Below are 18,231 nucleotides of genomic sequence, written 5' to 3' on the forward strand. Positions count from 1 at the left end.
GTGAGGGTATGATTTTCTAAAAACAACAGTTCGGTAGATCAGCCTGCTCCATTAACAGATTGCAACACCCCTGGCTACAATGGCCACGATTGCCTAACATGGTTCCCTAATTATCAGTACATGTTCTTTTTCTCGATAGTACCAAACACTTCTGAGGCTGGACGATGAGACTTTGCTTCGGAAACGACGATGGCTCAGTTTTTGTGGCGTAGATTTTCGTGGGTCTTCTTCGTGTTGTCATCGATTTGCTTAGGATTTCAATCAAGCGCCAGAGATTGAGTTTGTGTAGTTCTGATCCTGGTTCTTGGGGTCTTTCTAACAGTCTGTTTCTATTTCGCATTTGTTTTGTTTTCTCTCCTGATGTAGTCCTGAATAAAACATACCTATTTCAATTTTCGCAGAATCATCTTCTGTTTGCATTCTTTCTTTATTTGGTAACAACTTCTCCCGCTGTTCTCTGTTGTTATTAATTATAACACTTCATATATCACCCGAATTAAATATTACAAATATATGAAATATTAATAATTAAATGTAATCAGATAACGAGGTTCCAATGTTCGCCTCCCAAAGATTTGTTTCCTCTATCGATGAGTGTTGTGGTGCTTCTCCTTCACACTCACACTTCTTGTCAGCAATTGCTAAAAGGCACACAGCGTTTTACAGTTTTGTATTGTTCGATAGCAATCGCCGAAATCAACTTTTACGTCCTAGTTCCGGTTTGAATGATGTTGTCTTCCACGCACACAACAATAGTCACGTGCTGTTGGTTCTGATTAGATTATTCTCTGAGTGCTCACTGCTTTGTTTGGGTAATCGCTAGGCGAAACCGTTTGAGGTGTTTTTGTTTTTTTTACCTCGGTTATGTGCAAAGGACTTTCGTTTTCCCCTTCTTCCTTATATTCCGAAGCTGCGAGTGTTAGTTTCTACGAATAACGGCGGAAGCAATAGAATATGTAACAAAACTTTGTTTCTTTTTGTTAATTTGATAAATGATTTACGCTCGAGGTTTTGACTAGCAAGTGGTACTAAGGACTAGAATTGAAATAAAAATTTTGTTTTCTGATCATATTTACATACATCTATTCTACGAAAAGTGCATATTTCTGTTGTTCTTGAAACTGGTAACTTTTTTCTGCTTTGTTTGTGTCATTTTGAAATATATTAGGTTAACTCTATATTTACAATACATGCTGACAATTTTTATTAAATTTATTAATCACGACTAGTTTGTTTGTTTTTTATTACGTACCAGAGGTTTTTGAAATTCGATTGGGGTTAAATCAAATCATTTCTTTCGGGTTGAGGTATTTTATTATTTTATTTATCAATCATACTTTTCGCTTCTACAAGCTTGCATTAGAGTGCTGTCCACAATATTGTACTTTAAGTTTTGTTTTCTCATTTCAATAACCAAAAAGTTTTGGAATGTTAACAGTAATACCCAAATTTGACTAGATTTGTTGGATTATTTCTACTTCGTGTTCTAAAAGTTATGCTTGTTGGCTTGTACTTTAATTACCCTGAGTTTTAGTTTGGTTCCATTGATTGAGTGTTGTTTTCCACTAAATTCTCGCATTTGTGTATGTGCCCCGTTGAGCAAAACTGATCGATAATTGGCAAAAGCAAACCACCATATTTTGGTAACTGGACTCATTTCGACCGGTTTTCAAGTCTTTCCTACTCAGACTTACATGCAAGCGTGACACGATTTGTGATCAGCCCTTAAGTGTCAGTGGTAAATATCCTTAAAAAATCTATCATACCCGAAGAGATACTTTCTTTTCCGCTAGTTTTACTCATAATAGGAACTTTGTTAGAACATCACTAAGAATTTCTTCTTATGTCGATCCCTCGCACGCTTAATTTTCTACGTCAGCTTGTATTAGTTATAACTCTCTAACTTATACACTGTTTAACATCAATTTACCTTACTTCACTACATCAAGCAATGATTCAGCATTTTTCAGCAGAGATTTAATAATGAAACCAAGATGTTGTTGGAATGATGCATATGGAATTGCTACATCGATGAGCTGAAATCATAAGATTTACATAAAATGCGATTTTACTCTCAGTTCTACACTGTTTCCTATTTTTTTCCCAAAGCACAAATTTCAAACATATTGTTATCGAAGGATTTACCTGCTCTTGCTGCTGTTGCACATAATCCGTTTTCTTCTCATCCTTTCTTTTATTCCGTTTAACCCTTCAATAGACACATCTACACAACGATACGTGTACTAGTAATTAAGTGTTTATACATTTTGATTTTTTCTCCTTACTGCTAGTTTTCTTCCCTAAGAAGGATTATTGAATCCTCTTCTCCCCTTTGCTCCGGCGTTCCCGGAGATAAATGTGTACGTATTTGCGGATTTCATCTTCTTGATTCTCACAGTTATTGTTCAAAACACCTCTGCGACTATATTTTAGAACCGAGCCACTCTGGCTGCAGATGCTTCTCGGTTGAACTTCTTTCGGCTGAACGAACAAAAGCAATTTACGCTGCCATTATTCGGAAACCCGTCCCCTAGGCAGGGCTAAGCGTGAACGATATTGTCATCGGAGAAAGGATACGCTCCTTAACAGGTAGGAAAACAACAGCTGGTACAAACCTGTTTCCTGCGAGTGTGGCTCCAGGTTCCTCTGCGGCGTCCTTCGCGGATGCAGCTGACGATGATTCCTCAATTAGGAACGACTGCATCAGGAGTGGTCCTGCCTGCTGGGGCAGTGCATAGACGGCCGGCCGTTGAGTAAGGTTTGCCATGTCCGAGAGCATGGTGTTCTGTTCGGATCTAGGTGAGGTAGACTTCGGTGATTCTCGAGCGTGTGGAGATTCACGTGCTGCTGGAGACTGCTGTGCGGGGGCTTCCTGTTGTAGAACTGATGATGTTGGTGCGGTCATTGCGTCCTGTGACATTGAAGGAACTGGAGTGGAAGCCGGCGTCAACGATGGAGTCTCTGATGTTGGGACTGACATTGGTAACGAAAAACGATTTCTGTCTTTTGCTAATGATACCGCTGACTCCGACTTGACAGCCGACAACTGCAACGGAGGTAACTGAATTTGATGCTTTTGCTCCTCTTGCATCAGTTGCTGTTGGACAATACTCAAACTTGTGTGGGTTCTCTCATGAATGAACAGCAATGGAAGAAGGGGCGTTGCGAAGGGGCAATACGAACATTGGTAGCCTTTTGGACCGAGATTTGAGGCAGAAGGATCCATTCCAAACAATCCAGAAAATGGATTTTTCACCAAAAATTTGGCATCTGGTGGGTTGAACCCAAATGGCAGTTTAGGGTTGAATTTTACCTCTGCAGTATTCATATTCATTCCACCATTGGGGATCTTCAACGAAGGGCTGCTTGACTTACTGCCACTACCAAGCTTGTGTTCAATTTCACGTAGCTTATCCACGCCTATTTTTCCATGATCGCTCAGCAAATGTGCTCTCAACCATTTTGCGCTTCGGAATCTACGACTACATAAAGGGCAAACTTCTGTGAAGTGGGAGTAGTATCGATTACTGACATCTGTTATTTCTCCTGGCTTCAGGCCGCTTTCTGATGAGAATTGAGAGTCCTGGTTATCAACTGCTTCTCCATTATTGCGAGGTTGTGGTAAGGGAGCTCCTTCCTCCACAATTCCATGCGTGTTATGCTTATGCACACGCAAAAAGTACTTACTGCATAGCTCCTTATTGCAGATATTGCACACAACACCGCCAATTTGAGCGCCATTTTCGATCTCTATTCCGTGCATTCGCTGCATGTGAGTTTTCATAAAGTACTTATTGCACAGCTCCTTGTTGCAGATTTCACAATAACTGCTAGTTGGTGTCATTGAAAAAGTTGGCTTTCTGTCAACATAGTTCGGCCCCGTTGGTATACTCATACTAGACGAAGCAGTTGGCCGATCCGGAGTTATGAAACCTTCCCTCTTTGGACTGATACTTTGCGCTCCATGCACCTCCACCAGATGCTGCTTTAGCATGAATGCGTTGGAAAATTCCTTGTCGCACTGCTTGCACACTTCGTACTCGTTTGGTGACGATGGCATAGGGGTGCCTGCCGACGGAGACTTGAGTCCATTGTTATTCTCATTCATATTATTATGCTCCTGGATCATGTGGGTATGCAGCAAGTACTGATTCTCCACCTCCTTTCCACAGATGCCGCATGACATTTTCCTTTGGTTATTCAAATCGCTCAACTGCATGATCATTGACTGTAGCTTCTGCAAGTCCACGCTAATCGGTTCACCATCCTGATCAACTGCCGCCGATTCCTCTTTGTCCTCCTGATCCTCACCTTGAGCATCTTCTCCTGTTTTGGCATCATCGTTCTTCAAGAGTTCTTCCTTCAAAGCCGTCGCCATCATCAAACCCCCGTTCTCCTCTTTCTCAGGCAACTTTTTCAAAGGTGGCGGAAGCCGCGAATTCTCGACACCCCCAACGATCAGATTAAGTGGACTCGTTTGCACAAAGTTCCACGGGCTACGTTCTTCTTTGATCTCATCCAGCGGTAAGAATATTCCATGTCTCTTCAGCTTATGGGTTCGTAGGAAATACTTGTTGCAGTACTCCTTGCAACATAACTCGCAAAATGCATCCGGGTTGATAACGCCTAATCGCTTCAATTTGTCCACGGAGAAGTTAGCTTCCCGGGCTGCCTGGATTGACAGCGGAGACAACTTACGTGGCTGAGGAGTGAACGATGCATCTTCTTGCTCAACAGAGTAGTCCTCACGGAAGCCATCCGGGAGCCGGAATTGCATCGCATTCAGGTTCATTCGTTCCGCACTGGAGGTCGGTGATGGTGGCTTGGAACCCATGTCTGACGCTTGATGCTGCAGTTGTTGTGACTGTTGTTGGTTAGCACTTGAAATCTCGTGAGCTTTGCTGCGGTGCTTACGCATTGCACTGAGACTGCTGAACTTTTTGAAACAAATATCACAAAACACTGTCGGTTGGATTGAACTTATTGGCAGTTTTGGGGACACCGCTGGCCGTATCTGGGGTTGTTGCGGACCCGGACCATCCGGACTGGTAGTCTGACTGTGCATTGTCTTTTCTTGATGGTCCTGGAGGGTCTGCTGTTGCTGTTGTTGGTTTTGTTGTTGTTGTTGTTGTTGTTGCTGCTGCTGTTGCTGTTGTTGAAGTTGGAACACTTGTGAAAGCTGATGGAGAGGATTAAAGGGACCAACGTTCGGCAGAGAATCATTAGCTCCCGTTTGTGGTTCATAAATTCCGTGCTTGTTGGCCTTGTGTGTCTTGAGAAAGTATTTATTGCAAAATTCCTTATTGCACAACCCACAGAATGCTTCTGGGTTGAAGATCCTCAGCGGTGGTACGTTCGGACGATTGGAATCATTGGTTGATCCATAAGATGCAGCAGATGGCATTCCTAGTAATGGTAGCTGTGGCATGTATCCCGACGCTGAGAGGGCAGCAGCGGCTTCGGGTGAAAACGGAAAAGGCAACCCTGGGAGGGACAGCCAATCCTCTGGCTTGGAAACGTTTGCGGTAGAAGTAGAGCGAATCTCTCCGTCCCACTCCTGATCTTGGAGCAATTCTGTCTTTAGGTTAAACTCGGGAACATCTCTTGGGGTTTCGCCGTTATGCATTTCATCAGACGTTTTATTTTCATTATTTATCGGTTTCTCTGTGTGTGTAGCATCATTATTTAAAGATTCGTTTAAGTTTTTTGTTGAATCGTGGTCATAATTGGGAGTCGTGTGAACGTTTTCGTTTTGATCTTTTGAATGTTCTACGGATTTATCCGCAGTTATGGTTTGGCATTCCTCTTTATCATCAGCCGATTCCTTCTCAATTAGTGATAAATCAAACAAGCTCTCTCGACTTTTGAGAGAAATTATGGGGTTGCTTCCATTCTGTACTGCTTCTTCAGCTGCTACGAATTCTCCAACTCGATCTTCCAACTGCTGCCTCAATAGGTGCTGCTTTTGTAATTGACTTAGGTTAGACAGAAATATCTTCTGAAAGTTACTTTTCTGTTCCGCGAATGCATTTGCAATCGATTCAATGGTGCTTTCTTCCTCATCTTCTTCGTTATCATCCATTACTTCCGGGTTCTCGGTAGCAGCGATCGAGGGGTTCTCTTCCGTACCGTTTGCAGAAATACGACTGGGCATGGGTTGTTTACGGCGCTTCTTGGACAAATCCGGAATACTGTCCGAGCTGAGCTGTGTGGCAGTATTGATAGCGTGCGGCGAGCCTGAAAAGGCCGAAGACATGGATCGTTTCGTTGCTTTCATTGTGGAGTTGTTCGAACTGTTGGTTTGCGATGAGTTGGAAGTGTCACTCATGGCCGCTTCTTCACCGCTGAAATCCGGCGGAGGTGTTGCATAAACCGAGGCAGCCATTTTATATGTGATCTGCGAATTAGAGAAAGATAACTTCATTGTAAATAAAAGTCAACTTTTTTATGAAAATTAAAAGTATCCAGATTATGTTCTAAACACTAATGAAAGTAATGAAATGCGTCTGACCATATGTCTAATGCAACATATGTACTATTTTAATAATTTAAAAATATAGATCCATTTTTACAAAATCTCGTGACGAAAGTGCATCTGTTCAAATGATACCGCCATAACATGATAATGATAATTACGATCCAACGCCACACCGGTCGCATGTATGGTGTGATTGTGTTTCTGTTTAATGTAGAGCTCGCCCAAAAAATTGTGAACTGAAAGGGGTTAGCAGCTCTGTCTTCGAGAGCCTCAAAGTTCAAACATCCGGTAATTATTGAGGGTAGGCAGGCAGACGAGCAGGAAGGCGTTCGGTTTGGTCACGCGTTCGATTGGAAGCCAAATGCCATCAGGGTGTTTCAAATATTTATGACAATAATTAAATAAAAGCCGGGCAGCCATGTTCAGTGAAACATGTCACCTCGCTCGCAGCGAAAAACCATAACCCGACGTATGGCAATTGACTAATAGTCCTGAAACGATAATGCGGTGCCGAGTATCAGCGTTCGACGTCAGCACTAACTAAGTGCCAGTATTCAGTCGATTCTGTCGAAATGTAGGTACGTGTGTTTGAACGTGTTTTTATCTATGCCGAAAAAAAAATGAAATAAAAATCGAAAAATGTTTATCTTTCCACCAAGCTTTCCGCTCCTACTTTTGCCTTCCACGCCGGAAAGTCCGAGCAACTACCTTTGGCACGTATTTTTATTGGTAGTCACCGAATTCGGAGTGGAATAGGAGCGCCCATAAAAATATAAGCCTTGAAGAAAAGAAAAATGCCCGAAATAAAATATTTTACACCCGAACACTGTGGTCGTGTAGTCGTGCTTATTTTCACCGGAGCCTTCATTCATCGTTTTTAATTAAATTAGGCACTTTGCATTTCGGCAGGACTATCCGGTCGATAATGGTTACGTGCGATTTCGTGGGAAATGTTTACGATTATGGTTGGTAGTTTTTGAGAAGCAACTGAAAGTAAGCTTCGAATCAAACATGCTTTAAAGTTCGAGATATTTCTCATTGAGCAACGATTATGAGTATCAATATTGTGAGGTACTCAATGAGAAATATCTCGAACTTTAAAGCATGGTTCATTTGAGGCTTATTTTCAGTTGCTTCTCCAAAACTACCAACCATAATTATAAACTTGACTTGGGACTGGAATCAAGGGAGGATTATAATTACAAAGCTTCGATTAAAATTATGTGGACTTTTTGGATATCCCTGCTGTTTCCTGGTCACGATTGGAGCCTTTTTGAAGGTGGACCCACTAAATTTGTGAGCTTATTCCAGTTTTTACGTTTCCTTCTTTCATAGCTAAATATTGTTTGCTGTTATTGCCGCAGATATTGTGGGAGTCCTAGAAATCACGCTTTAATTAGCAACGATGCGATGGCTTTTCTCGGCCTTCTACTTCCTGATTAATTAGTATGGATAAGGGCGTCCTTGAGAAGTTTTGTTGCATTTTTTACGAACAACTAGTACATCTCATTCTTCTTTCTAGTGAAGAAACCTTTCTTGTTACAGAAGTAAATCCTTTTTGTAGTACTAGTCTTCGTACCCAGAATAGCACCATTACGAAGCATGTGATCTAATTATTCGAAGGACTGCGTAGCCAACGCCCCCAGCTGGATGAGGGATAGAGGATGACGCACACACACACCAGCAAACATGTATCAACTTCTTCAATATTTTTAGTATCGATTGCTTTTTTTTAAGAGATCAAATTCTACCTCCCTTGCACTAATGTGCGTGAGAACAAAGAAATATTTTAATGAAGGTGGATTTCTTCACAGTCAACTTTAATTCCGATTCATGAATTTCCTACGACTTATGTATACAAACTCAAAAAAATGGTAAACATGGCTTAGAAATGCAGTAATTTACGTTCACTGAATGCCACTAATTTTATAGTCATTATAAATATGATAAAAACATATTGCAGCTTGAAAGCAAACTAAACTATTTGTCTTGCCATTTTTAGCGGCTGGAATATTTGAAAAAATAATCCACTTGCATTATATTTTCTCGACGACAAAAAACAAGCATTTAATGCACGGTAAGAGCAGTTATACGCGAGGGCATCCTCTAGACGTAAAAATCGGCGATATCAACGCTATAGTACCTCTTAATGTGCAAATCTAGAGGAAATGTGCGAATCACAGTGCAAATATAGAATCCGACCAATACTTAGTTGCAGTATGCTTGCACTCAGCGCAGCTGCTAGAAGTAGCAACGAAAGATCAGCTAGACGCAGTCTTTCTAAAAGATGACTTGATCAGCCATTGGTAGCATCGCAGCCACTCAACTAATGTACGGTGGCTATAGAACAGAGAGACCAAAGTTGGTGAAAGCAAATATAGCTGCAATAAACTATAAGAAAGTAAGAAAAACAAAAATGGCTAGCATCCCCGGTAGGCTCCCTAACAAAAAGGCGGGTGGTAGAAATTTGCAAAAAAGGAAAAACATTAAAAAATTGATACTGAATTAGAAAATAGATTCCAACAAAATCATAATTAAAGACTGGATTTTCGATTTGAATCTCGATGTCTGATTTTACATTGGATATTGAGATATTCATTGGACTTGAACTGGATGTGGGATTTGGGTTTGGGTTGAGATTTGTATTGAATTGGGATGAGATTTCCATTGGATCTGGATTTGAGTTATGATTTGGATTGAATTTGGATTTTATTTGGACTGATTCTGATTAAATTTGAATTGGATAAAGATTACATTTGAATGTGTAATAAAACTTGGATTGGATTTGGATTGGATTTGGATTTGGATTGGATTTGGATTGGATTTGGATTGGATTTGGATTGGATTTGAATTGGATTTGAACCGACTTGAACTGAATTTGGACTGGATCTGGATTGGATCTGGACTGATTTGGACTTGATCTGACTGGATTGACCTGGACTGACTGACCTGGACCGATCTGGACTGGATTGACCGATCTGGACTGACTGACCGACCTGATCTGGACTGGACTGACTGACTGGATCTGACTGACCTGGACTGGATCTGGACTGATCTGACTGACCTGGATTTGATCTGGATTGACTGGATCTGACTGACTTGGATCTGGACTGGATCTTGACTGATCTGGACTGACCTGACTGGATCTGGACTGGATCTGGACTGGATCTGGACTGGATCTGGACTGATCTGGACTGATCTGGACTGATTTGGACTGGACTTGGACTGGACCTGGACTGACCTGACTGGATCTGGACTGGATCTGACCGACTGGACTGGACCTGGACTGGATCTGACCGACTTGACTGGATCTGGACTGACCTGGACTGGATCTGGACTGGATCTGACTGGACCTGACTGGATCTGGACTGGATCTGGACTGATCTGGATCTGACTGGACTGACTGACCTGACTGACCTGGATCGACTGGACTGACTGGACTGGATCTGGACTGACTGACCTGACTGGACTTGATCTGGACTGACCTGGATCTGACTGATCTGGACTGATCTGGACTGGATCTGGACTGACTTGGACTGGATCTGACCGATCTGACTGACTGGATCTGGACTGACCTGGACTGGATCTGGACTGACCTGGACTGGATCTGGACTGACCTGACTGGACTGGACTGACTGACTGGATTGATCTGACTGGATCTGGATCGACCTGACTGATCTGGACTGGATCTGGACTGGACCTGGACTGGATCTTGACTGACCGACTGACTGGATCTGGACTGGATCTGACCTGACCTGGATCTGACTGACTCCTGGACCGACCTGGACTGACCTGGACTGGATCTGACTGGATCTGGACTGACCTGACTGGATCTGACCGATCTGGACTGGACCTGGACCGATCTGGACTGGATCTGGACTGGATCTGACCGATCTGGATCTGGATCTGACCTGGACTGACCTGGACTGGATCTGACCGATCTGGACTGGATCTGACTGGATCTGGACTGACCTGACTGGATCTGACTGGATCTGGACTGACCGATCTTGACTGGATCTGGACTGACCTGGACTGACCTGGACTGATCTGGACCGGATCTGGACTGACCTGGACTGGATCTGGACTGGATCTGGACTGGATCTGACTGATCTGACCTGATCTGGACTGGATCTGGACTGATCTGGACTGGATCTGACTGATCTGGACTGATCTGACTGGATCTGACCTGGATCTGGACTGGATCTGACTGGACGATCTGGACTGACCTGACTGGATCTGGACCGACCTGGACTGATCTGACTGACCTGGACTGGATCTGGACTGACCTGACTGGATCTGGACTGGATCTGGACTGACTTGGACTGACCTGGACTGATCTGGACTGGACCTGACTGATCTGACTTGACTGACCTGGATCTGACTGGATCTGACTGGACTTCGACTGACTTGACTGATCTGGACTGGACCTGACTGGATCTGGACTGGATCTGGACTGATCTTGACTGGACTTGACTGATCTGGACTGATCTGACTGGATCTGGACTGATCTGGACCGATCTGACTGATCTGGACTGGATCTGGACTGATCTGACTGATCTGGACTGGATCTGACTGGATCTGGACTGGATCGACTTGATCGATCTGACTCGATCTGACTGGACTGGACTGGACCTGACCTGACTGGATCTGGACTGATCGATCGATCTGGACTGACTTGACTGATCTTGGACTGGATCTGGACTGGACTGACTGGATCTGGACTGACCTGGACTGGATCTGACTGGATCTGGACTGACCTGACTGGATCTGGACTGGATCTGGACTGATCCTGGACTGGACCTGGACTGGACCTTGACTGGATCTGGACTGGACTTGGACTGGATCTGGACTGATCTGACTGACCTGGACTGGACCTGACCGATCTGACCTGACTTGGACTGACCTGGACTGACCTGGACTGGATCTGGACTGGATCTGGACCGATCGACTGGACTTGACTGGATCTGGACCGACTCTGGACTGGATCTGGACTGGATCTGGACTGGATCTGGACTGACCTGACTGACCTGACCGATCTGGACTGGACCTGACTGATCTGACTGGATCTGGACTGACCTGGACTGACTTGACTGGATCTGGACCTGACCTGGACTGGATCTGGACTGGATCTGGACTGGATCTGGACTGGATCTGGACTGGATCTGGACTGGACCTGGACTGATCTGGACTGGATCTGGACTGACCTGGACTGACCTGACTGGATCTGGACTGGACCTGACTGACCTGGACTGGACCTGGACTGGATCTGACTGGATCTGGACTGGATCTGGACTGGACCTGGACTGGACCTGGACTGACCTGACCTGGATCTGGACTGACGGACTGATCTGGACTGGATCTGGACTGGACTCGATCTGACCTCTGACTGGATCTGGACTGACCTGGACTGGATCTGACTGGATCTGACTGGATCTGGATCTGACTGATCTGGACTGGATCTGGACTGGATCTGGACTGGATCTGACTGGATCTGGACTGACCTGACTGGATCTGGACTGACCTGGATCGATCTGACTGGATCTGACTGGATCTGGACTGATCTGACTGGATCTGGACTGGACTGACCTGACTGATCTGGACTGACCTGGACTGGATCTGGACTGATCTGACTGGATCTGGACTGGATCTGACTGGACTTGGACTGGATCTGGATCGATCTGACTGATCTGACTGACCTGACCGATCTGGACCGATCTGACTGACCTGACCGACCTGGACTGACCTGGACTGACTTGACTTGGACTGAACTGGATCTGGACTGACCTGGACTGATCTGAACTGGATCTGGACTGACCTGACTGGATCTGGACTGATCTGAACCGATCTGGACTGGACTGGACTGATCTGGACTGACCTGGACTGACCTGACTGGATCTGGACTGGACTGGACTGGATCTTGGACCGACCTGGACTGGATCTGGACTGACTGACCTGACCTGACTGATCTGACCGACTGACTGGACCTGGACTTGACTGGACCTGGACTGATCTGACTGGATCTGACTGACCTGACTGACTGGACTGACCTGGATCTGACCGGATCTGACTGACCTGACTGGACCTTGGACTGACCTGGACTGATCTGGACTGGACCTGGACTGGATCTGGACTGACCTGGACTGGATCTGGACTGGATCTGGACTGACCTGGACTGGATCTGACTGGATCTGGACTGATCTTGACTGACCTGACTGACCTGGACTGACCTGACTGGATCTGGACTGGACCTGGACTGGATCTGGACTGGATCTGGACTGGATCTGGACTGATCTGGACTGACTTGACTGATCTGGACTGACTGGACTGGATCTGGACTGACCTGGACTGACTGACTGACCTGGACTGGATCTGACTGGACCTGACCGACCTGGACCGATCTGGACCTGGATCTGGACTGACTCCTGACTGACCTGGACTGACTCGACTGGACTTGACTGGACCTGACTGGACTTTGGACTGGATCTGACTGGATCTGGACTTGGATCGATCTGGACTGGATCTGGACTGACCTGGACTGACCTGACTGACCTGGACCGACCTGACTGATCTGGACTGACTTGGACTGATCTGGACTGGACTTGACCGACTGACTGACCTGACCGGATCTGACTGATCTGGACCTGGATCTGACTGATCTGACTGGATCTGGACTGGATCTGGACTGGACCTGACCGATCTGACTGGATCTGACTGGATCTGGACTGATCTGGACTGGACTTGGACTGACCTGACTGGATTGACCTGACTGGATCTGGACTGACCTGACTGGATCTGGACTGACCTGGACTGACCTGACTGGATCTGGACTGGACCTGGACTGGATCTGGATCGACCTGACTGGATCTGGACTGGATCTGGACTGACCTGGACTGGATCTTGACTGGATCTGGACTGACCTGACTGGATCTGGACTGGATCTGGACTGACCTGGACTGGACTGACTGGATCTGGACTGACCTGGACTGACTTGACTGACCTGACTGGATCTTGGACTGACCTGGACTGGATCTGACTGACTGGATCTGGACTGACCTGACTGGATCTGGACTGACCTGGACTGGATCTGACTGACCTGGACTGGACTGGACTGGACCTGGACTGGATCTGGACTGACCTGGACTGACCTGGACTGACCTGACTGGATCTGGACTGGATCTGGACTGACCTGGATCGGACCGATCTGGACTGGATCTGGACTGACCTGACTGATCTGACCTGGATCTGACTGACCTGGACTGGATCTGGACTGGACCTGGACTGATCTGGACTGGATCTGACTGACCTGGACTGGATCTGGACTGATCTGGACTGATCTGACCGGATCTGATCGATCTGGACTGACCTGACCGACTGACTGGATCTGGACTGACCTGACTGGATCTGACTGGATCTGGACTGGATCTGGACTGGATCTGGACTGATCTGGACTGGATCTGGACTGGACCTGGACTGACTTGGACTGACCTGGACTGATCTGACTGATCTGACCGATCTGACTGATCTGGACTGACCTGGACTGGATCTTGACTGACTTGGACTGGACCTGGACTGGACCTGGACTGGATCTGACCTGGATCTGGACTGACCTGACTGGATCTGGACTGGATCTGACTGGATCTGGACTGATCTGGACTGACCTGACTGGATCTGGACTGACCTGGACTGATCTGGACTGGATCTGACTGGATCTGACTGGATCTGGACTGATCTGGACCGAACCTGGACTGGATCTGGACTCGACCGACTGACTGATCTGGACTGGATCTGGACTGGATCTGGACTGGACCTGGACTGACCTGACTGACCTGGACTGGATCTGGACTGACCTGACTGACCTGGACTGGATCTGGACTGATCTGACTGGATCTGACTGGATCTTGGACTGATCTGGACTGGATCTGGACTGACCTGGACTGGATCTGGACTGACTTGACTGGATCTGGACTGGACTGACTGGACTGACGATCTGGACTGGACCTGACTGACCTGACTGGATCTGACTGGATCTGGACTGGATCTGGACTGGATTCTGACTCTGACCTGACTGACTGGGACTGGATCTGACCGACTGACTGATCTGGACTGGATCTTGACTGACTGGACTGACCTGGACTGATCTGGACTGATCTGACTGATCTGACTGGATCTGGACTGATCTGACTGGATCAGACTGATCTGGGACTGGATCTGGACTGACCTGGACTGGATCTGACCTGACTGGACTGATCTGGACCGACCTGGGACTGGACTTGGACTGACCTGGGACTGGATCGACCTGACTGACTGACTGACCTGACTGACCTGGACTGGATCTGGACTGGATCTGGACTGATCTGGACTGGACTGACTGGATCTGGACTGATCTGGACTGACCTGACTGGATCTGGACTGACCTGGACTGATCTGGATCGACCTGACTGGACTTGACTGGATCTGACCGATCTGACTGACCTGGACTGACCTGGACTGACCTGACCGATCTGACTGGATCTGACTGGATCTGGACTGGACCTGGACTGGATCTGACCTGATCTGACTGGATCTGGACTGACTGGACTGAACCTGGACTGATCTGGACTGACCTGACTGGATCTGGACTGGATCTGGACTGGATCTGGACTGACCTGAACTGGACCTGGACTGGATCTGGACTGATCTGACCTGATCTGGACTGGATCTGGACTGACTGACTGGATCTGGACTGACCTGGACTGATCTGGACCGATCTGGACTGAACCTGACCGATCTGGACTGATCTGAACTGGATTTGACTGGATCTGGACTGACCTGGACTGATCTGGACCGACTTGAACTGACCTGAACTGGATCTGGATCGATCTGGACTGACCTTGACCTGGATCTGGACTGGATTGACTGGATTGACCTGGATTTGGACTGACCTGGACTGGATTTGACTGGATTTGACTGATCTGGATCTTGACTGACTGGATCTGGATCTGGATTGACTGATCTGGACTGGATTGACTGGATCTGATCGACTGGATCGGACTGACCTGACCGATCTGGACTGATTGACCGACCTGGACTGACCTGGACTGACCTGGACTGACCTGACTGGATTTGTACTGATCTGGACTGGATCTGGACTGATTTGACTGGATCTGGACTGGACTGACCGATCTGGACTGGATTTGGACTGATTTGACTGGATTTGACTGATCTGGACTGGATCTGGACTGATTTGACTGGATCTGGACTGGATTTGGACTGAATTTGGATTGATTTGGATTGATTTGAATTGATTTGGATTGACTGACTTGATTGATTTGGATTGATTTGGATTGGATTTGGATTGATTTGAATTGGATTTGAATTGATTTGGATTAGATTTGGATTGATTTGGATTGATTTGGATTGATTTGGATTGGATTTGGATTGATTTGGATTGGATTTGGATTGATTGGATTGGATTTGAATTTGATTTGGATTGAATTTGGATTGATTGGATTGGATTTGGATTGGATTTGGATTGGATTTGGATTGGATTTGGATTGGATTTGGATTGGATTTGGATTGGATTTGGATTGGATTTGGATTGGATTTGGATTGGATTTGAATTGGATTGAATTTCACATGATTTAGATTGGATTTGATTTGAGTTGAATTTGGAAAGCATTGGAATCGAATTGGATTAAAATTGTATTTAATGAACTAAAGCTTTTTAGGCTTAATTGTGTTACATATCAAATAATTTTTGATCAACGTTTCGTAATACTGTCGACTTTCTACATCTCGATGTTCTATATCTTGATATCTCTCCCTATGTCAATGGTTATCTAGGTCCCTTCAATCCACATGCATCTGGGCTTTCTACATCTCGATAACCTCCAGATGTCGATATATATAGCAACCCTAGATAGCAACGAGCTTTTTTCGATATTGTATTCATTCAAGTTTTCAATACATTCCTCGATCTCTCCTCATGTCGATGGTCCCTTCAATATTGAGATGTGGAGAGGCGACTGTATTTTGAATTAAAATTTTATTTTATTAATTTTATAACTTAACCCTTTCAGGCACTTTTTTTCTAAACGGTATTACACAGTAAATTTGATATATTCCATTTATTTTCGTGATTAATAATGGAGAAGATGAATCATAAATGATCATATTTTGTGTATATGGTATACAAGTTAACATAATCCTAACAATAAAAGAGTTTTTCGTTAAATGGTTTATGTGTCCGGCAATGAGGGATCTCCCCCTAATAACATCAAGGAATTTAAAAAAAGTCATCATTTGTTCACTCAAAATGGAAACATCAGTAACGTGCCGATGAAAGAACCAACAAAAATACGCTAGAACAAAAAAATATTTTTTCCTCGGAAAAACCTCCTGATCAAGTCTCATTATTTTCCTCGACTGTAATCAAACCCCGCGATTCAAATGATCCGGCTAATAGATGGATTTTTTTATCCGATCAGCAAGACACGCTTGTGCTCCTTCTGTTATGCGAAATCTTCATTTTAGCTAATATCTCCGTTTCAAACACTACTTCTACTTTCTTTACATTATTTTAAACGTCCAAATAAATTGCACTCCTCCATTTTCATTGTACAAGATTGAACACAACTACAACATCGACTGCAATAAATTACACATTTCTTGTTTTCTTCAAGACAACTCATTCTACCGTACAAACTCCCAAGCCCTAACGGAAAATAAGTTATAAAATAAATGGACAGCAACCACGGTTGAATATTTTCCACTATCAAACGGAGAAAAGTTTTCCATTTCATAAGCAATCCGCCGTTCGTCGCCAATGTATTCCAGTGCATGGTTCGTTGGGATTTTATTCGTCTGTTGTTTACTCGAATTTGTCTTCGTATCACAATTTGTTTGTCTCACTGAACTTTGAAGAACGGAAAAAGGAAACTTTGTCAATCTCCTGTAAAAATGATACCGAGATATGGAACTTGTAGCATTACGATGCATAGCACCAGCAGCAAAATCACAGTTTATCCTTTCGGATCGCACTACTCCACTTGACTTACAAGAAAATTGCGCTCCATAAACAAAGCATCCAGTTTATCTGCACGACAAAGGAAAATCGATCTCTCGAGTTCAAAAAATAAACAACCGATTCCGGTCAGCTAATCATCATTTGTTGCGCACTGATTTGTTAGAGGTCCCGATTGGTACTGATAGAATTTCGAAAATCTAATCTATAAAAATCCAAACACGCCGATCGCTTTTTTGATCCTCGCTCTTCTCACCCGGCATTTTTCAAAAATCTCTTCCCCTCCCGTTTTTGGAAATCTCTTTTTTCAAAAATCCTATTGTACAAACCTTTTCTGCTACTGCATTCGACACTCCGCGCGGCAATCTAACCGTCGCACACATTAGGGACGCGTGTCTCACTTTCGTTCCCCGAACATAATGAGTCGTCCACACATCGCCGCCTCATTGATGACAATCTCACACACGTGGAACGGACGGACGGGACGGCGCGGCGGACGGGTGCTTTCCGATAGAGAAAAATCGAAAAATTTTAGGACACAAAAAATCACCCCTACGAATGCGAAGAAATGGAGGAAAAAACTTTTTGGACATTATGGTAATTTATTCTCTCCTTCGATGCTCTAAGCCTACATATATGTGGCGAAAGGGCCGATCGGAAAGGCATCGAGCGCCCGCCGCCGATTCGAAGTTCCGTTCCGTTAGGTGCAACATTATTTGGCTCCCTTCTTTATAACGCTGGAAACTATAAC

The 18,231-nt window shown here is 45.0% G+C and overlaps 1 protein-coding gene across 1 annotated transcript; it reads right to left on the minus strand.

Moving 5' to 3' along the window:
- Positions 1-386: 386 nt before the first annotated feature.
- LOC134221279 (uncharacterized) lies at positions 387-17,684 on the minus strand. Its single transcript, XM_062700481.1, has 2 exons — positions 17,515-17,684; positions 387-6,397 (listed from the first exon to the last, which is right to left on the minus strand). The coding sequence occupies exons 1-2, from the start codon at positions 17,530-17,532 to the stop codon at positions 2,531-2,533; spliced, it is 3,885 nt and encodes a 1,294-aa protein (XP_062556465.1). The 5' UTR covers positions 17,533-17,684; the 3' UTR covers positions 387-2,530.
- Between the last annotated feature and the right edge of the window lie 547 nt (positions 17,685-18,231).

Source organism: Armigeres subalbatus, chromosome 3 (assembly GCF_024139115.2).
Source record: "Armigeres subalbatus isolate Guangzhou_Male chromosome 3, GZ_Asu_2, whole genome shotgun sequence".
NCBI classification, from domain to species: Eukaryota; Metazoa; Arthropoda; class Insecta; order Diptera; family Culicidae; genus Armigeres; species Armigeres subalbatus.